Source organism: Pseudochaenichthys georgianus, chromosome 22 (assembly GCF_902827115.2).
Source record: "Pseudochaenichthys georgianus chromosome 22, fPseGeo1.2, whole genome shotgun sequence".
NCBI classification, from domain to species: domain Eukaryota; kingdom Metazoa; phylum Chordata; class Actinopteri; order Perciformes; family Channichthyidae; genus Pseudochaenichthys; species Pseudochaenichthys georgianus.
In genome coordinates this window covers 25,952,924-25,974,961 of record NC_047524.1, presented here as the reverse complement: position 1 = coordinate 25,974,961, position 22,038 = coordinate 25,952,924, and the positions used below count along the sequence as shown (strand labels likewise).

At 40.7% G+C, this 22,038-nt stretch overlaps 1 protein-coding gene across 1 annotated transcript in view; it reads left to right on the top strand.

The window, feature by feature from the left end:
* Positions 1-22,038, top strand: part of sntg2 (syntrophin, gamma 2) — a 211,933-nt gene that overhangs the window by 148,918 nt on the left and 40,977 nt on the right. The window contains exons 10-13 of the mRNA XM_034110992.2: positions 5,324-5,453; positions 7,299-7,337; positions 7,980-8,096; positions 20,555-20,626. Coding sequence (XP_033966883.1) covers positions 5,324-5,453; positions 7,299-7,337; positions 7,980-8,096; positions 20,555-20,626 — 358 coding nt within the window. The remainder of the gene's footprint in view (positions 1-5,323; positions 5,454-7,298; positions 7,338-7,979; positions 8,097-20,554; positions 20,627-22,038) is intronic.

The window sequence follows — 22,038 nt, the reverse complement described above, 5'->3', positions numbered from 1 at the left end:
CAACATTTCTAATTTTGGTTTACAAACACATTTGCAAGCAGCTGCATGTTCAAGTTTACATAACGTAACTTAAAGCCACAAATCATTCCTTGTTGAAGTTGTGCTTCGTAATATATAATCATGAGGAGCTACCATTAGTGTTGTTGGGAAGAATTGTTGACTCATCTAATGACCTCAGACTGTGTTGTCAGTGTCTGATAGATTATACACCCTTTAAGTGATCCTGGCTGGTACAGATGCTCCCAGATGGCATGACAAATCGTTTTCCCAAAGTGTTTCTCTCTTTTACCCAATTGAAATGCATTCCATGAGGTGGAACTTGTTCCTTTGTTCATATTCTTGAGACAAGGCCACGTGGTAGGCTGACAGAGAAAAATCAGAGAGCAGACCTCCTTTCCTGTCCGTGCACAGATTCTCCTGGCAAGGCCGATATGTCAGACCAGACTCCTCGGTCTGACAGTGAGACGTTCTCAGCCTCTTGTTTAAGCTGTCCAAACGGATACATTTGAAAGGGAAATTAAATGGTTTATTATGTAAAAGTGTTTAATAATTTGCATACCGTCCTAGTCGTGGCTTTGATAATGCAGTCTGTTTTGGGTGTTACTACAATCAGTTTCATTGATTTAAAGTTCAAATGCATTGGGAATCAAAAGCACACACATTTTTTATCATAAATTGTGGTGAAAACTAAATAGCCTAAAGCTTGCCTGTTTCCTTGCCTCACTAAGTGGAAGACATGTTCCCTCTCATTGCCATTCATATCATAAATAACAGCTGAACCAAAAAACGTGTCATGGCCATTTCTACTAATCATAATTCCATTGTTGAGGTCTACTAGAATAGATTTACATTGTTCAATGTTCTAAATTCACATTGGTTTCTCATACAGCATCTCTGTATAGTATGTGTATTGACTCTCTGTCCTAAACGCCTTGTTGGAGCTCCTGCCCCCCCCCCCCCCCCCCCGCTCCGGCACTTCCAAAAATGTCAGTACCCATAAGGAGCCGTACACATGCTGCAGTGTTTGCGTGGCTGTGTCTTAGTTGAAAGCCCAGTGGCGATCTGTCATACTGATCATACAGTCAATAACTTTGATGTTATTAGCATCTGGTTAGCTAGCTATGCTAACGAATATAGGAAGCTTTTTCTCCAACCAGTGAGGTAAAGGCACATCTTTATATGATCATTATAGTTATAAAAAAATAAGAGAATAAAGTAAACCGGTATAAAAGTTGTTATTAATAAACAAGAATACAGTTTGAAAGAGGAGTGATTTGTAAAATATCCATAAAGAAAAGAAAATCTGTTTTAAAGTTAGGTTTCATATGGATATTGAGAGATGTGTCCATAGATCTCCTAATGTTGCTCTCAAAGTGCACCAGATTGATGCTTTTAACTTAAACATTTAAAAAAAAAAAAATCTTCCCGGGGGAGCAGGACCTAACCACCTCTAGGGACAGGTCCCCCCCACTTAAATCATGTTCACATGGATAGGAAACTAAATACATTTCCACACAGTGTCCATATCTTTCTGTTTTGGTGGTCAAGCCACAACCGTGCGCGTGCATGCATGCGTGAGTCATGGCAAGATATCTGGATTGAGAGGTTGCTTTTTCTTTGCACAGCATGAAAGAAAGGCCAAATTAATGGGCTGTGATTTTAGTATTTTTAAGCAGAGGTCAATCATTTGTACGGCCCTCGGAGGATGTTGAAAAAATTGAAATGGCCCTTGAGAGGAAAAAGGTTTCCCACCCCTGGTTTACATGAATAAAAAGCTACATAACACACAAGGGGACGGGTAATAACCAGAAAAGCATGTCATGGGACCTTTACAATTATTAGCTGTTGTGACTATCTCTACTTTTGATACATTCAAATAAAACAAACAAAAACTCTTATTTTATTATTTTATAACAAAATGTAGTACGACCATCCATTTAAAAACTAAAAAAAATTTCTTTAAGTATCCTCCTGTATTTTGACCAGGTGATACGTCCCTGGTCCGTCTGAATGGATGTACTCCTGCCTAGTCAGCAGGCGAGGCTCAGAAGTTAGTGCCTTGGGGAGCGGCACAGATGTATGACAGCATCCCCTGCTCCCTGTACCCTTCTCTCAATGAGGATTTCAGTCCTGCTCACTGAAGGTGGAAAGGCTTTAGCAGCGACTTCTGACAGGGTTGTGTTCTCCTGACAGTGATCCGCCAGCTGTCTGTCACTTTGATGAATCTCTGCCTTTGGAGCTCTTCATTCAGTGCACATTCCCCCATCACTGCATGCCCTCAAAGGTCTTTGCTTTAATTGAAAGGGATCTTACTGATGTACTGTAGGTTCTGTGTCTAACATCATTTCATCAGTTGCACACTCTATTTCTGCAGTAAGAGAAACATAGATGTTTTGCCAGACAAAGTATTTTAAAAAGAAGTCTTTATAGAGAGGTGCAGGAACGAGTCCTAACATCTGGAAATGATTCACTATTTTACAACTTCCCGTTCCATTCTAGAAGTCACACACGTTTTGAATGATGCCTGAAATGATCTCTGTGGTTAGAAATGTTCATGTTTTGATCTACAACATAAAATCCGTCAATAAACACTCCACTGGTAAATGTCTGAAACTTCAATTTGTCATAAAAACATCAGCCACCTTTTACTGTAGTTTAGCGGTGGTGACGGGAAGTCATGTGACCGTGATGTAGTTTGTTTATAGCCTAATGTTAGATTTGTACTTCTGTCAATTGCATTTACGTCTCAAAAACACAAGGTGGTATATATATGCAAAGATTACCTACATGTAAGTATCATAAACGTTTGTTCGACACAGATCTTATTTTCTGCTATGAGCCCTTGGGATGCTAACTTCCGGGTATGCTTTTAGAGAAACAGCATTACCGCACCACTCTCACACTACATGTAACATCTTTCTGTGGAATGTAACCTTCATATGAAACAACACATTGTACTTGATTGGCTAAGGGGCGGGACATCTGACACATCTCTAACGGTTGACCAATTACAACGGAGGCGGCCAGATAACAGAGCAGACTGGGCTCTGGTTTCAGACAGAGGGTGAAAAGAGGTGCTGCAGCACAGGCAGTATGAGAGAAATAAAGAGCTTTTTGAACATTAAAGCATGGAGACATGTCAAAGGAGAGACACTATATACAAATGATGAACCTGAAAATAAGCATTACATGCCGTCTTTAATTATCGTGATACCTACTGTACTGTATGATGAGCAAGACATCTTCACAGCCGCTACTGTGTGAATACATTAATGTCTTCTCCCAGGCAATTATATGCTGCCAGTTGATGCTCTGTCCTTTTTAACGTTGAATCTTGATAATAAAATGAAACGCCTTAGTAGAAAGAGATATTACTGATATGCTGTAGATTCTGTCTTACATAAGTTTATAAAAAAGAACTCTGATCAAGTATAAGTGATGCGGAACATACGATTTTAACAAGCCTATTTCAGATACAGTAAGGATGTCTGCTCACCAGAGGATTTGTAAGGAATGCTGACTTTGGTGTGTGTGTGTGTGTGTGTGTGTGTGTGTGTGTGTGTGTGTGTGTGTGTGTGTGTGTGTGTGTGTGTGTGTGTGTGTGTGTGTGTGTGTGTGTGTGTGTGTGTGTGTGTGTGTGTGTGTGTGTGTGTGTGTGTGTGTGTGTGTGTGTGTGTGTGTGTGTGTGTGTGTGTGTGTGTGTGTGTGTGTGTGTGTGTGTGTGTGTGTGTGTGTGTGTGTGTGTGTGTGTGTGTGTGTGTGTGTGTGTGTGTGTGATTTCCTTCTTCATACTGCACATCCCATGCCTTCCATTGCCTCTGTGTTTTTTAATAACCGTCACCTCACGTTTATCCACAACAACTCCCCTCTCCTCACATGCACTACCTACCTAGCATTTCCCCTAATGTTGCACATGATCCCATTATATAACAGCCATTAGATAACCATAACATAACATTGCTTCCTTTTTTAAATGGCATCTCTGAGGCTAAAAGTGTCAGCAGCGTGCACATGCACTAAAAAGGAAATGTCAAAAAGTCATGTTTTGCTGATTAGTGTGATATCCCTTTGGGTGACCTCATCAACACCCTGTCTACTGACAAATTCAATTGTGTCAGAAAAACACTGCGTTTATCCTCAGAGCTATCCGAGGACATGACATAATCCCCAGAAATACAAAAAAAAGACTAATTTGTGCAGCAAACCCCAAAAATACACCACCAGTGTTTGCCATCAACGCTCAAGCTCTCCCCGTGTCTCTCTGAGTCCTGTTTCCGATTGCTACAGAAGTTTCCCCCACACAGTTAACAGTTTTTTTGTTGTCGTTTTGAAACAAAGGGTTGTGGACTTCAAATCTCATTTTAAAGGAGACCTATCATACAAAATGCACTTTTTGATGTCTTTTACAGTATACATGAATATGTGTCCCCGGTGAGTCAGGGAACTCGCGCAGCATCAGAAAATAAAAGCCTCTCTCTTTTCCTCCGTAGCCAAATCTTTTAAAAACGGGGGTACAACGAGCTGATCCAGATTTGCTGCCGATATGACGTAATTTCGGATGGCGGACCCACAAAAAGCTGCTATCAGAAACAATGCCTGACGTGTTTCGGACATAATATGGTCTTTGTTTACATTAGCAAGCCTCGCTAACACTCAGAGCTAACCTGTACTGGAGAGCACATGGGTTTGAAAAGGAGGAAATAAAAAAAGAAGTCACCTTGTGATAAACCCGAAAGAGAAAAAGCATTTGAGCTCCATGCTGTTTCAGAAATAATCCTTGATGTGGTTTAGAACAGGATGGCGTTTTATCACAGCAGAATTTAACTTTACCTCCAGTAGAATTCTGATCAGGCATTAGCTCCGCCTCCCAGAAGGACCCAGAATCTGCGTTTCTCTAACAGGGCTGGAATAGAGGGGTATGAGGGATTTCTAAAATGCATGATCTGTTTGGTATTTTGAGCAAAACACATCATAGACATGTTTTTATATATTTGTATATATCTTCGACCTATGTTTAGGCATATATTATATATGCCTAAACATAGCATGGGAGGAGCACTTTAAAACAATGACCCTTTTATTTGTTGTGAAAACCTTTTAGAACATGCTGTCCTCAACAGTAAAAAACTCAGGACTATGGACTTTGTGTCTCATAAATAAATGCTCAATAATTTAGCAAGGCCCTTAAAGGACGTTATTGAAATGACCCTTGGAAGCAGAAAGTTCCCCCTGGCTTCAAGTAACTAGCACTTTGAGATTCACCTTGTGCACAATGTTCTTCAATCTTCTGCACAATCTAACGCTGACCTCCATTCTCCTCCAGGTCCAACTGTTTTGAAGTGTTTGCCTTGGATGGAGCCAATACAACTATTCTTCAATGTTGCACTGCAGCAGAAAGCACCGACTGGCTCCAAGCAATATCTACGAATATCAACGAGTTGACACGGGAGAATGTAAGTCCACCTCTTACCATTGACGGCTTTATAGGATCTCTCTGTGAGTCTTGATCGAAGTTGAAAACTGTTATTTTCACAATTGTGTGAACATGTCGTATCTTAACATGGGGGTGTTTACCACTTGTGAAGTCAATAAAGCAGTGTTGATAAAGAACACACAGAAAAGTAATAAATATGTTTCGCCCACAGTTTTCCAACCGTCACCATGGTGTTAATAGACCCTTTCCGTCAAGCACTAATTGAGTCACAGGCCCCCCCCCCCCCTTCTGCTGACAAGAAGAGCCTCTCTCATATACCTAATTAATGACTGTAGTAGTCATTCGCTATGAGCACTCTCATTTCCTCCTGTTTCACTTTGAGTATCGTCCTGGTGATGTGATGCATTTTCGCCAAGGACACAGACGTACTGTATGTCGATTGCGCAGCTGCCGTTAAAAGAAAATAAAGTGTGATGCATTCCTGCCTGCATCACCTAATTGCGGACGTGGAGTGTGATTGCTAAATGGCCAATCAGGATATAATTGTGCGCCTGCGTTCGGAGGGAGCAGAACTTTTGTTTTAATGACCTTAAGCCTTTAAATAGACTCGGCGACACCCTCGGGTCCCACGGGTGTTTTGAATGTGAAGGACTGTCATCTGGGAGACTGCTCGATGCTGTTTAATGGTCTTTTAGAGAGACGAGAATAATCGGCAGCTTGTTAGTGGCTAATTGGGTAACAGTTCTTCAGGTGAGAATTTACCTTCACTTTGTAACTGAGGCGAGACAGCAGCAGGCGTCGTGCTGAGCAGGATATGCTGACACAGCAGGGGTCCCTCAGTATTACAATGCGTTGCAACATTTTTGATCAGCATCAAAATACATAGTAAGAAGTCAACAGTTCAGAGACTCCTAACGTTATACCTTCTTGGAGCCTAAACGTGGTTTTCAGATTGCATTGTGTGACATCCTCTTGTTAGTACATTTTAACCTTCAAATGAAAAAAAGGTTAAAAGACAAAACAATAAAATACATTATTTGTTTTGCCAGCCAATATGTGTACAATAATTACTGTGAGGTTTAGATTATGAGCAAGAAGTCTACACAGACACATCTTTGAATACATATACTATGTGGAACCTCTCCAAGGTAATGTCGTCAAATAATAATTGTCTTATTTGATAAGGGAATTATCACATTTCATTTCATTCAATTAATAGTAGATGTGTTTACGTTTTGTTCTGCCTTCTCCAGTAACCTGAATCCAGTGCAATGCCAAGTAAGACTTCACATAGAAGGAGTTTGCTTTTGTGAATTGGTGCATAATATTAACTCAAATCACTACATGTAGTATTATTGAATAGAAAGAATAAGGAAAATATGAAATGTGTTAAATAGAAACAATAATTATTATATGATGATACAAATGTGAAGAAACTACTTTAGAAAATACTGATCCAATATATATTTGTATTTCAATGTAATAGTTTTTTTTATGTTAAAAAGTTCAGTGCAGAAATGTGCAACTTGATCCAATAAGTTCAGAAATACTTGCATTTTGTAATAACACATCTACAGTATATACAAATTCAGTTATTTGTCTTCTTAGACCTCAAGTTGTACATTTGAAAATACTGAAAAAACATGAATATACACTATTTTTGGCAGAACAATTCAAAACAGTTTCCTAAAATATCAGGTTTTGTCAAGCAGCAACAACAATATATAATAGGGGTGGACAATATGTGATATGACTATTTCAAGGCTTTCTCAACACTATTTTGAGGTGTTTTTTGGGGTGAAGATAACTTTTGTAATAATATATATAACAGCTTCTTTTAACTGTATTTTTTTTTATCTCACAGATAAAGATTATCAACAAATACTGCTCTTCAGATGATCAGGTATGCTGACGTATCTTCAGGAAACCATACTGTATTTCATTACAAAAGTCACATTATATCACTGATAGCAGTTACAACTAAGTATACTATTATTTGATAGTGCCTTTACAGATACAGACAGAAAAGGCAGTGAGAGCCCAGAATAAACCTTTACTTAAAAGTGTAATGGACATCCCTCACAGCCACGACATCGTATAGAGGAAATGTTAAACAGGTGTAAAGAATCACTTAATCTGTGTACAATCGAAGCGCTCCAGCTCCGGTTTCATCAACAAGCCGAGAAGCACTTTGGAAACATTTTGAAACTCCTATTTACCGTTCAGATGGGGGTGAAGGAGACAGGAAGAGAATGTGCATTATACATCACAAGATCTAGAAAGTGTAGCCAATGAAGCAGTACAGTGCATTCAGTAAAGATCCAGATACAAACCTCCCCAATTCAATCTGAGGTAGACAAAAGGGTACGCTTTTGCAAACAGCTGGGACTGTAGCACCACTGCACTGTACAGTAGTTCTTTAACTCAACATCTCTGACTGTACACACACTGTTATCCTGGTTCGTTGATTGAGCAAGAAAATACCTGTTGTGTATGTATTTTTCTTTAAATACAATTGGAAACATGCAAATGTCCTCCTTTGCAGGTTGTTCACATGGGCTGGGCGTGTGAAAGCCCTGAGGGTAGCGCTGCTGCTAGAACCTCAGCTTTCAAGTTCCTGGCACTGAGAGGACCATATTTTTACATCTTCAGAAGCCCCCCGGTAACTACTCTACATGTTCCAGTATTTTACACTTTTAATTTCTTATTCAGATCTGATAATAAGCTCATTTGAAATGTTTTCTCCAAACATGAAGCCTATCACAACAACACTCAAACAGGTGCACATGATCAAAACTGTTTACTTAGCTTAGCATGGATGAGAAAAACACATCTGGGCACTTTTTAGGTACTTATTGTAAGTCACTTTGGATAAGTAATGTAATGTATGTCATCTCTGCCATTTCATCATGACATGCCCTTTTTGGGTAAAAGCAGCCCCACTCATTTGACTGGTGGTAAATGCAGAATTCCGATGTCTTTTCCAATATACTGGCATACAATATGAATAACAAATAGCTAATTAGCCATTAGCGGCTCAAATCATGTGGCCAATCAGGAACATAGTTATGTTGCTCATCAACAAAAGCCAGCTTGCTGCAGCTAGTGCTTTCTAGCTAGCTGTTGGCCAATTTTAGAAGCCATTGTTTATCCGTCTGGTTACAGATATTAGCCAGTTTACTGTTACCCTCTTGCTAATATTCGATTGTATTCATGGCTTTTTCAATATATTCTTTGACTTGTTCTGACCACAGGGAAGTGACATATGTAGTATACTCTCATCTATGAAATTGTGTTCATGCCTTTTTGAAATAGTTTTTGAAATAAGTCAGATTTCATGCTGCTGCTCACTGATCTGTGATGTTTCCCCCCTGTGCTGCATGGTCTATGTGTTTGAAGCACGTGTGCAGCATCTGTAATATACAGTATGTTTCAGTTTATTGCACAAGAGAAGACAGGCGTGCAGTTACTGGTGATGAATTCAGATGTTTGATACTATTGGAAAACCCCGACTAGATTGCAGGTTAATACTTCCAGCTAAACTCTATTCACTCTTATCAGGTTGAAGGTATCATAATCACATCTTCATAATAATAGCGGACCTTTGTTTGGTTAGACTGTCTGTGCTGCCATTGTTGTTGGGACACCATACAGCTCTAGTATAATTGGCAAATGATCGTTTTATCACAACCTGATGTTACTCACTGTTTCAGCCAATCACACTTTTTGTTGCATATGCATTTTGTCCTTGCTGACATTTAAAACAGTGTATCCCTCTGCGACAATGCTGATGCAGTGCAGTAGGTGCAAGATCAGGAATAATTTATTGATACCCGGGGGAAATTGGGTTATGTTTAAAATAACAAACCGATACAATTAAAAATATAAAACGGTAAAAACATACTATACTAGAATGATACAAATATGTTAAAACAGAAATAGAAAAATATCTTAAATAAATATATATATATATATATATATATATATATATATATATACATATTACATAATAATAATAATACTTGTATTTATATTGTAATAAAAAATGCTGAAAAAATGGGATTCATGATTAAATGAGTTGCATGAAAAAACTAGAACCGCTATAATAATACATATATATAAGTTTGACATGTTTAATATAAATTGATAACTATAATATGAATATAAACGCAAGTTTAAATGCACAGTAAATAAATAACTACAGTGTTAATAAGAATGTAGGTTGAAATGAACAGTATAAATTAATACCTACAGTATATTAATGCCAGAGCACGCCAGAGTATTGCACAGTGTAAGATGCAGCGCATTATCAAAATAGCAACAGTCACAGTAATGAATGCCCTCTAGGACAGGGGTACTCAAATACAAATCTTAAAGGTCCAAAATAAATGTTTCAATAAGACAAAGGTCCGTTTATTACGGTCAGTCCAACTTTTAAACAATTGCAACAAGATTCTTAACACGAGGTTGCAAAAACAAAAATAATCTGAATGCAGCAGTTTTCATTGTTATTGTGTCTGTGCTTGACCCCTCAGAGTCGCAGTGTACGAGCTGCACAGTTATGAATAAAGGCAGCTGCACCCTCTTTCATTCAGCATTCCCATTATTGCTTTATAAATGTCTTGCCCCCTTGTGTGTCCACTGAGGTTCGTCAGGCCCAACACATCTTCAACAAACTCCCCCTTTGCCTCATCATAAAAACTCACAAACACCAGCAACTGAGCATTGTCAGCGGTGTCAGTGGACTCATCCACAGCTAAGGAAATGCACTGTGCCTTTTTTATTCCATCACAAAGCTGATGAATCAAATCACCAGCCAGTATGTATGTTCTTCTGGTTGCTGTGGAATCTGAGAGGGGATTTGCTTGATTTGACCTGTTATTTCCTCTTTGTGTTTGCCTTCAACATGGTCTCCATCACTTCAGTCATGCATTATTTTATACTCAGTTATGATCCAGTGGAAAGACCTTACCTACTGGCCTAGTTCAATCAAAGTGGTTACTTTCTGTTGGCTGGGCAGTGTAGTTTTACACACCGTCTTATTTGACTTTCTCAGCACTTAAAACAGTTTTTTGGGGGAAGACCCCCTCAAAGAAAAAATATATTTACACACGTAAGGTCATCATCTTAATAGTTGTGTATGCTCATCCGTGAGCAGAGCATCAAGTTGACATGTCTATTACGGCCCGTCCACACTACAGCGTCGACAGCTTCAATCTGCCCATTCACTTTGAATGGGGTGACGTCACGTTGCCTCGCTTTTTCGCCGAACTGAATTGTGGGCAGGGTTGGATTGTAACGGAATACATGTAACGGCGTTACGTAATCAGAAATCAAAGTAACTGTATTCAGCTCGCGTTACATTTGAAAAACGACTAACCTGATTACAGTTACTTTCGTAAACCTGAAGTGAATACATTTTGTTTTACTTATTGGAATTATTGGTGGAAAGATTTCCTCTCAACATTTAATATTCATTACTAAAGGTACAGCCGAATCATCACAGCGCACAAAACCTATTACCGCCGCAGATGGGCCAACAAAGCGCGGGTCCGCTCAGTGGAACAATAACAACGAAACATGGAGGAACAAAAGTCTGCGTTTAAATCGCGCGTGTGTGTGTATATATAGGTGTGTGTGGTTAAAACACATCAGCCACACCGCTCTTTAGCCTTACTAATGATTATTTCTGAAGGTAAACACAGTGAAGGCGGTGCGTGAAAGGCACTGCGAGCTCCTCTTCTCAGAGGCTGAGTTAACCCTCCCGCTGCCTCCTGGCGCTGCAGAGATGTCATGAAGTGAAGCAGGTTTTCCTTCTATAAAACAGCTGTGGGCAGCAGATACTGTGAGAGTCCCATGAATACATAGATCAAGGCAGACTGGTGCACACACTCTCCTGTTTTGCCAATCCGGTGCTTAAACAAATATAGCTCTACACCCCTGGCCGAAATGTCCTTAAAATGAAGTCCGAGTTCGACATTTAAATTAATGTCCTGCTAACACTGGCAGGACAGAAGGTGACACGCCCGTTCTAAGCCGTGTCCCTCACTCCTCACATCCCAAGCTGCATCCCTAAAACGTGTATTATGTTGTTACATCGTTTCAGATGTGATGTTTCAGTTGTGCTCTTGATAAGCCATTAAAACAGTAAAACACGTTCAGTTTCCTTTTGCTTTTTGTGTCTCCTGTTCACCAAAACATACCCACCTGTGATGGAAAAAGAAAGTAATCTAAAAGTAATCTGATTACTTTTTTAAGACACGTAACTGTAACTGTATTCAGATTACTTTCAGAGCCATGTATTCAGTAATCAGTAACTGATTACATTTACAAAGTAACCCTCCCAACCCTGATTGTGGGTAGCATCGCGGTCCGTCTCCGCCATCTCCGGAGTAGCCAGCGCCAGCCAATCAAATCCCGTTTCGTAAAATCTGACAGCTCAAGCCGTAGCCAATCAAACCGCGTCTAAGCTGGGAGAGATATCCCGCCGTTCATTTCTATATTTCAAAAAAAGTCGGAGGAGAAACTAACTATCGCCGTAGCAAATCACCCGGTTTTGTATGACCAGACCCTCTTCACCTACCGGGATACAAACCGGAGGAACCAGGCATGGAGGGAGGTGGCAGAGACAGTGGGGGAAACTGGTAGGTTTTCGCCTGTTTGGGGAGTTTATATATATATTGCTCGCATAAAATCCCCGGGGGTTTTTGCTTTGTATGTCGGGGGCGGGAGATTCATGTGATTGGTTGTTGGTCGCGTTGCTTGAATAAAATCCCCAAGCTCCAGACACGCCCAGCTCCAAGCTATTTTTGAAGCTGTAGTGTGGACGCTCCGTAACAGCTGAATGCGGCGATTACCATTTTGTTCATCAAAACGCCGCACAAACGTATTAAGATCAACAGCTTCAGTGCGTTTTGATTCAATGCTGAGTGCAGCCAAACTGACAGTCTCTTCTCTGTCAGTGTAGACCGCAAATACCTCATTCCTTCAGTGCTTGGGTCAGAATGCTTCTCGTTTTGCGCCGTCCCGTTCAAATGAAATCGCCGCCAATCATATGTCCACGCTCGCGCCAGGACCGGGGAGTGGTTACATGACGTGCATCTTGTGCTGCATTCACTTGCACTCGGACATTAGAGACTTTCTCTCATAAATGTCCGATGAGCCACAACTTTTCTTTCAAAACAAAGCTGCTGGGGTGGCAAGGCCTATTTTTAGGGTGTCAGTTGCCACCCCGGTAGGTGAAACTAGGCTACTAGCTACAGTACAGATGGAACTAGATGAGCTGTTAACTCTCGCTCTGAATTTTTTTTTTTTTAAACTCTCGCTCTGACTCAGACAGGTTGAAAGAGACGAGACACACATTTTTCCCACCCACATTCCGCGAAGACCCGCCCTACTGTGCCTCTGATTCGCAGATTGTCTGGGGGGAAAAAACGCTTACGGGATACTGAATGTGATTGGACCAATGCGTTGACAGACACACACAGACAGTGGAACAGGACATGCAGAGCGCTGTTTACAGTCTATGGACATAGCGGATCATTTTGACTCGTTGCGTTGTGGCGATGTCTCTCAGATAACACAGATAATACATATGAAAAGTATAATTTGCTCAGAGTCCAGAGACAGTTGTGGTTCGGTCCGGATCCGGACCGGAGTCCGGACTTTGAGGATGCCTGCTCTAGGATGTCACAGCCTTAATTATTAAATGTGGTTACACATGTGACACATGTATAAAACATTTTAAAGAGTTTTTGTATTAATGAGTTTGCATTGATGGCACTACTTCTATTCTTTAACTCTAGCCGATGATGGACAATATTATATTTTCAGTATGCATTCCTTTTAGATTTGACTAGTTTGGATTCAAAGTGTTTTCAGAGACGACCTCACAATTGGGGCTCTTGCCAGAGGTGGAAAAGCCTTTAAGCATGCAGGTTTTTAACAATGAGATACTTAGTATTTTTCACTGACACAAACTTTAATTAAATCCTTTTTGGGTTGAAAGACATAGTGTGCTACCTGAATTAATTTAAAATGTAACGCTGTAATGCAGATCCGCTGGCAGTGACACCTACATTTCAGTGTAGCATTTAAAAAAAAATGAATATCTTATATCTTGAGTTTTCTTATATATATTTATTTCAGCAGTTGTTTTCTGAAAATGCTGTGATGTTTAGTGAAATGCTGTAATGTTTCCTGAAATTCTGCAGTGTTTAGTGAAATGATGTGGTGTTTAGTGAAATGCGGTAGTGTTTAGTGAAATGCGGTAGTGTTTAGTGAAATGCGGTAGTGTTTAGTGAAATGTTGTGGTGTTTTCTATGGAATAACGTAGGTGAACATGGATCATGTGCCCGCTGTGGACCAAATGCATTGCATCTTAAATGATGTATTCTCCAGTTGTGGAGGTGGGCTGCCTTTTGCTCTGCTAGGGTCATGACACAGCAAAGAAAAACATGTCTCCATGCTTTAATGTTCCAAAAGCTCTTTACTCTTCTCATACTGCCTGTTCTGCAGCACCTCTTTTCACCCTCTGTCTGAAACCAGAGCCCAGTCTGCTCTGATTGGATAGCTGGCCGTCTCTGCTGTGATTGGTCAACCTGCTTAGAGATGTCCCGCCCCATAGTCTTGACAATGTGTTTGAGCGTGTGATACAGTGACATAGTGATGTCACTGTCGCAGAAGTAAACAAAGGAGTTCAATGGAGGCTTTTCAGGCAGGGGGGTGAGAGAAACTCCCTCTGGAGGGAACCCGGGATTTCTAGCCTTTGCAGACCATTTACATGCACAGACATGCACAGTTCCCGTTAGCCGGTAATTACCGGACTACGACCGGTAAAATATGCTGAAGACCGGCAAATCTAAATCTCACCGGTCAAAGTGTCCGTTCAAAATAATTTCCGTTTAGTGCAATACCGCATTAGTTGCGCAACTTGCGCCACTTATGTGACAGACAAAAGAGTATGTGACAGACAAGAATAGTCCATTCTAATGTCTAACACTTAATGTGGAGAAAGAGATGTCCTGTATGGGTTGATTGTGCGTTGATCTGTTGGTAATGCCTCGGGGTTCCGGTGGGCATGTAAACACATGCATAATGCTGCGCTATACTTTATGGCCTCGCCCGGTTGCATAGCGACCAGTGTTGGGTGTAACGCGTTACAAAAGTAACGGAGTTACAGTAATATATTACTTGTTGCTGTAACGAAGTAATGTAACGCATTACTAATGAAATGTGGGTAATATATTACCCGTTACAATGCTCAGTAACGCAGTTACAACACATTTTAACCCGAAATTAAATGCCCCGGGATCTTCGGGGCAGTTGAATGTTATGCACCCTCTATTCAAAAAAGAGAACGGAGCGAAAAAGACTAACAACAAATTGTGTCAGGTGCGCGTGACCTGCTCCGCTGCGCGTGCATCATTTCCAAAGTGCTTCCACAGCAGTGACACACATCTGTGGATAATCATTTATACGAAAATGGTTAAAGCAACCATCACTAAACGCCAGCAACACTGCATCTACTGCAGGCCGTAGCAACAGGTCAGATGGGAACATCACGTTACCCTCCGCTGTGGACACTAGCTTACTCCCGCCTGACTCGCCGCCCTCGCCCCCGGAGCAGCAGTCTTCGTTGCCCGAAACTACGCCGCCCCTCTGCGGCCCGCAGGTGCCAGGATACCACGGCAAACCAGAGCCTGCCCAGGTAGATCTAAACAAGTACCCGCCTGTACAGTGGGGTTAGGCGGTCATTTTGCAGCTCGTGGTATACAAATAGACAAGGGCTAGAATATGTGAAAATAGTGCCATATTCTGCCATGCCTGTAGAAATGTTGGGTCAAAAATAATGCATACAATAGCACAGATGCCTTCACCACGAATGGCTACACAAAGATCTCATATCCCAAGCTTATCAACGAGCTGATGTTGCAGCTGAAATGTTCTCCAGGTCACAAATTCAACCTCACATGATGATGTGATACCAGTTTTCAAGCACAGTAAATATTCTCTTCCCAGAGTATATGATGGGACCAAGGTGATGTTTAGTAGGCTACATGGTTTTAATAATACTTTTGCTTTTCAATGTTTGCCTTTTCAAACCATGAGCTGGTTCAAATAATATTTGCCTTGATTTACAAAATGTTCTCATTTGTTTTATCAGCACAGTTTTGAAGCTGTTGTGCTTTTCTTTGCCACAGTCCACTTTGGACTGTATGAGATATTTCAGGATTGCACTTTTAACTCACTTGAAATGTTCTCACTTGCTTGGTTTCAAAACATAACAAATGCCATAATCTGTTCATTGGGGACCATCAATGCTATTTTTCATTGCTGTTGCCGGCCACTATTGCTCATGTAAACCTGCTACTGCTGCGCCCCCTGTAACCTCAGAGGCACCCTGAGTCATGTTGTTCTGGAGCCGGGCCTGTATATGCTAAACACACTACAGAGCCCATTCCGTGTCCTGTTATTGTTTACTTCCTGTCTGCCTTCTTCTGGTGATTCATCTGATGTCTAGCGCTCCGTCTTTTAACCTCTTTTCCTTTCTCTTTCTTGATCCTCCTTAGCAACCTTCATTATAGTCCTTGACAGTGGTCTGTACTGCTGTATTAACAACGTGTCACATGTTAAGAATTTACAATCAGAATCGAGTTTTCAACTAAGCTGTGTAATACAAGTTGTTAGTAGCCTTAAGGGCCTACACAGTTGTTATGCTATACCACATCGCCCTTCACTGGATGTATAATGAGCTGCACTAAACTACATTTTAGCATTTAAAATACCTAGCCATTCTTTTGCGGTTATTTTGGTGAAAGTAACTAGAAAAGTAACTAAAGTAGTGTAACTCATTACATTTCAGAGAGAGTAATTTTGTAATGTAACTTATTACTTTCAAAAGAGAGTAATAAGTAATATGTAATATATTACATTTTGGAAGTAACTTGCCCAACACTGATAGCGACGCTTATTGTTTAGGTGTCTTTTAATAAGCAGGTAGTCCTATCATTAGCTAGAACTAGCTAGATCTGATCGATATGGCCATAAACGCGAGTAAAGTCTAAACTGACGGGAGAGCTGCGTGTCGACTCGTCAGCCATGAGTCGACACGCAGCTTTGCATAATCACCTGCAGCGGTGAGCGGAACAAAACACACACTTCAGGTTAGAATAACACACGCGTAGCTATTTTAATGACCTCTCAAACTACCTAAACTAGTTATAGATAAGTTTAGTTTTACTGTCGGGTCACTCATTACTGATCCGCGAGCTGCATGATACTGACAGGCTGTCAGGAGAAGGAGAGAGCGCTCCGTTTATTATTCCCGTGTTATTATAAGTTACTGTACACTTTTGAATAGTTAATCTACTATGATTAGTTTGTTTAATATCGAAACATATCAATTTGTTTTAAAGCACAATAAATAACAAAGAAGACTTTTGACCGGCACTTTTCTCATTTTGTCCGGAAGATTTCAACTTTAACGGACATGTTGACCGGCGAAAAAATATTCTAACGGGAACTCTGGCACAGACACCTACGTTTTGTGTATATAACACACTCCAGGAAAGGGTAAAGCACAAAATACTAATATGAACCTGAAAAGTAGCATAATTTGGCCTCTTTAATTCCAACAAAGCAACAGAACTTTGAATGAGCCTCAAACAGTTGATAGAAGAATAAGTAAATATTTAAAAGAAAACTATAGTCCATTGTAAAGTCCACTTGTTAGCTTTGAGGACTAGCCCTGATGGACTATATATAGCCACCAATTGTGCAAGTTCTCCCACTTAAAAAGATGAGAGGCCTGTAATTTTCATCCTAGGTACACTTCAACTATGAGAGACAAAATGAGAAAAAAAAAAAATCCAGAAAATCACATTGTCTGATTTTTAAAGAATGTATTTGCAAATTATGGTGGAAAATAAATATTTGGTCAATAACAAAAGTTCATCTCAATACTTTGTTATATACCCTTTGTTGGCAATGACAGAGGTCAAATGTTTTCTGTAAGTCTTCACAAGGTTTTCACACACTGTTGCTGGTATTTTGGCCCATTCCTCCATGCAGATCTCCTCTAGAGCAGTGATGTTTTGGGGCTGTCGCTGGGCAACACGGACTTTCAACTCCCTCCAAAGATTTTCTATGGGGTTGAGATCTGGAGACTGGCTAGGCCACTCCAGGACCTTGAAATGCTTCTTACGAAGCCACTCCTTCGTTGCCCAGGCGGTGTGTTTGGGATCATTGTCATGCTGAAAGACCCAGCCACGTTTCATCTTCAATGCCCTTGCTGATGGAAGGAGGTTGTCACTCAAAATCTCACGATACATGGCCCCATTCATTCTTTCCTTTACACGGATCAGTCGTCCTGGTCCCTTTGCAGAAAAACAGCCCCAAAGCATGATGTTTCCACCCTCATGTTTCACAGTAGGTATGGTGTTCTTTGGATGCAACTCAGCATTCTTTCGTTGAGTTTTTACCAAGAAGTTCTATTTTGGTTTCATCTGACCATATGACATTCTCCCAATCCTCTTCTGGATCATCTAAATGCTCTCTAGCAAACTTCAGACGGGCCTGGACATGTACTGGCTTAAGCATTGGGACACGTCTGGCACTGCAGGATTTGAGTCCCTGGCGGCGTAGTGTGTTACTGATGGTAGCCATTGTTACTTTGGTCCCAGCTCTCTGCAGGTCATTGACTCGGTCCCCCCGTGTGGTTCTGGGATTTTTGCTCACCGTTCTTGTGATCATTTTGACCCCACGGGGTGAGATCTTGCGTGGAGCCCCAAATCGAGGGAGATTATCAGTGGTCTTATATGTCTTCCATTTTCTAATAATTGCTCCCACAGTTGATTTCTTCACACCAAGCTGCTTACCTATTGCAGATGCAGTCTTCCCAGCCTGGTGCAGGTCTACAATTTTGTTTCTGGTGTCCTTTGACAGCTCTTTGGTCTTGGCCATAGTGGAGTTTGGAGTGTGACTGCTTGAGGTTGTGGACAGGTGTCTTTTATACTGATAACGAGTTCAAAGAGGTGCCATTAATACAGTTAACAAGTGGAGGACAGAGGAGGCTCTTAAAGAAGAAGTTACAGGTCTGTGAGAGCCAGAAATCTTGTTTGTTTGTAGGTGACCAAATACTTATTTTACCGAGGAATTTACCAATTAATTCATTAAAAATCCTACAATGTGATTTCCTGGATTCTTTCCCCCCATTCTGTCTCTCATAGTTGAAGTGTACCTAGGATGACAATTACAGGCTTCTCTTATCTTTTTAAGTGGGAGAACTTGCACAATTGGTGGCTGACTAAATACTTTTGTGCCCCACTGTATATGATGAAGAAGTGTTGTTTGGCCCGAAATGTCTCTTGTTTTCAGCTGAACATTCCACAGGCAATAAACGTTTCTGAAAGCTTTAACAAAACAGAACATAGTCTGATGTGAGCAGGTGTGAGCAGTGTTAAAGTCTATCAGAATGCAGAGCATTTGCCAAAAATGAAAAGCATTGTTTAACTCGACACAGACCACTCAAACAGGACAAACAAATCCTGTTGACGAGGTGTAAGTGAGAGGGGTCATCAGCCAAATACAAAACGGAACGCAATAAACATAATTGGTGTATTTTAGCGTTGTTAGAATTATGTTTCCATGGACTGAAAGCATTATGCAGCTGGTGGCTTGTGAAATGCCAGACCTGTGCCCCGGCTTTTGTTTGAAATATGGCAGTAGCCAATATCCAAGCAGGAGAGAGGACCTGAATATGTTGCAATGATAGCATTAGTGCATGTGCTTTTATGGAACACGCCCGGAGGTAATAATCCACTGAGTAGCCTCTTGTCGGTCTCAGTTAGCGAGCATGCCAAGTCCTAAATGCAAACTTTTAGCCTTCATTTTATATTCATTCTAACCGAGAGATATTCATAGCACCTTACTAATAAGTCCTTCATACCACAACATGATTATCTCATCCAGGTCTGTGAAAAGGGTACAGTGAAATAAATAATCACCCTGTAAAACATACATAACTTTTATGTAAGTTTCCAAACAATTACTAAAAGGTTAATACATGGACATGGTTATGCTCACCCTGCAATATGTGGAAAGGCAGGATGATGGTTTAGATTTTGAAATTATAAGTTGCCACAAGATATTAAAAGGTCAATTTGATAGTATTTTTGTATTTTATAAAGGCCAATGGTAACCACACACTATCAACCGATTTCCTTTTCTGTGTTACAATGTCAGTCATGTAACCCTAACCCTAACTGCCCATGGACTTGCCACTTTCCGGTAAAACAAAAAACCGAATCTGCGCCAAGTGGCAACATAATTGTTTTAGGATTTCTAAAAGCTGGTGTGGAGTGTATTGCATGTTTAACAATAACAAATGTCCAGAATTATGTTTTAATTACTTCCTTACTTTGATAAACAAGGAAAGTAGAAGAGATATGAAGCCATCCACAGAGAGGAAGAAAAGCATAAACAATGGACCCCAGTCGGTCAATACCCGTTCGTCTGTTGGACTTCCTCTCAGCTAAAGGATGATGCTAATGAGGTTAACGTCCATCATCATAGTAAACAGTTGAAATTCAAGGTAATAAATGTAGGCGTCGAATACAAATATTTAACACTCACAAGCCAAGGAAACCCCAGTTTAAGCCTACTGCCTGCCACTTGTCCAACATCAGAATGAGAGGACATTTATCCCGTATTGATTTTGATTTCACTATATAAACGTTGATCAGCGATCTCCAATGACATTGCGTAATTGATTGCTAGACGGACCATCATATTTTGGCTCCTTGCAACTAAAAATATGCACGATATCCTTAATTGTTTGATTGGATTAGTGTGGACCTCAGAATTATTGATGAGTTGAAGTTTGAAGATATTTGTGGATAATGCAATTGTTATTTTCTTGATGTAAATGTTCTACCTGTGCAGCAGGTGCAACAGGATGAATCCACTCTGCTCACTGGCAGTCATCCACCCATTCATACATCTGAGCTACCTTCATTTCGAATTCAGTTTTTGGATAAGGAGGTGCTGCTGGCAAGTGCAAAGAGGCTTGTTTTGATATGCCACCTCTTCATCTTACTTTCCTTGATGTTCATTTCTCAGATCAGTGCTGCTGACTGGGGACACGCTGAAACGACATATAACCTCTATGAGGTTCTTTTCAAGGTTCACAAGGTATGTAAAGAGCACTTCAGCTTGTATAGATGTATAGATGGCTGATTTTTGTCTTTTATATCAGATTAAATGTTTTTTAAGGAGGCCTATTAAACAGGGCTCTCTATAGAATGGTGCAGGGATGACGTAGTTACCCGGAAGTAAGCTGCGCATGGGCTCCCTCGACAGAAAAGCAATGGGATTTCTCCATAGGACTTTGGAAAATAGCTCGAAATAAGGTCTGTGGAAAACGAACCTGTTTGATAAATGCACGTTTTGTTCAGCCGGATAATATCCACATGTCTACCCTAATTTCATAATTGTTGTATCATAAATCTAATAGCAAGAAGCAAAAATGCTAACGTTATGCTATAAACGAACTTCACCGTCACGCCAACTTAAGATCGATATTAAAAAATACAGATTCAAAATTGTACAAGTTGAAGCGTTTGTTTTAACAGTTTTCAAGAGCGCAGGTACTTGCTTTCAAGCAGAACAGGACAAACAAACTTAGCGGGAGTGTTCGGCGTAATGATGTACAACGGCCTCGACAACTTCTGTAGTCCTATTCAGCCACTTGTTAACAACCATCGTTTTTCAGACACGTCAACTCTTCAAAAATCACCAGTGCTACCACTGCTGATGTATTTAATGTGGTAGAACAAAACGGATCCGTCTCTTCAATTTGTGTCAAACACAGACTTTATTTAGAGCTATTTTCCAAATTCCTATGGAGAAATCCCATTGACTCTGAGACGAGGGAACCAGTAGTGGTAAAATGCTAACTCTGAAGGGGCGGAGCTATCAGAACGAGGAGGCGCAAGCTCGGGTCAGTCACACAGCCATGCCAGGTCGAACCGGGCCCTGCATGTTGCCCCTTTCACACCAACGCGGTTCCAGGGCCGGTTCGGAGCTTGTGTCTGATAAGCACCGGTTTTTCCTGTTCACGCCGCAACGGAGCCGGCTCTTTTCCCCGAACTAGAGACAAGAACCGCATACGTCACACTTACGTCGGAGGGGGGCGAGATTAACCTGAACTAACAGTTTATGGAGAGTATGGCAAATAAAAGTTGAAACAAGCAGAAGCGCTGAGCAAAGTGACTAGAACGCAACCACACACTTGTAAAAAAAAACACTTTATAAAGTCAGGCAACACTAAACAGTAACCAGGCTTTGTGTGATTCTGTTTATTTTTACCTTACTTTGACCATCCGTTCGCTGTTGGCAGATGTTTTGTATTATAGCAGCTATCAGATGGAATCAATACGGGCTGCACAGGTTGTCATGTCCGACTATCACAAGTAGAATCATAATGAAAAATACGCCGGTAAAATGTGCCTGTAGAAAACGGCTTAGGCCTATGCCACAAGTTAAAGCAACAAGCAACAAGTAGCCTAGTCAATATAGTCAGTGTAGCTTTGGTTGCTATGCTA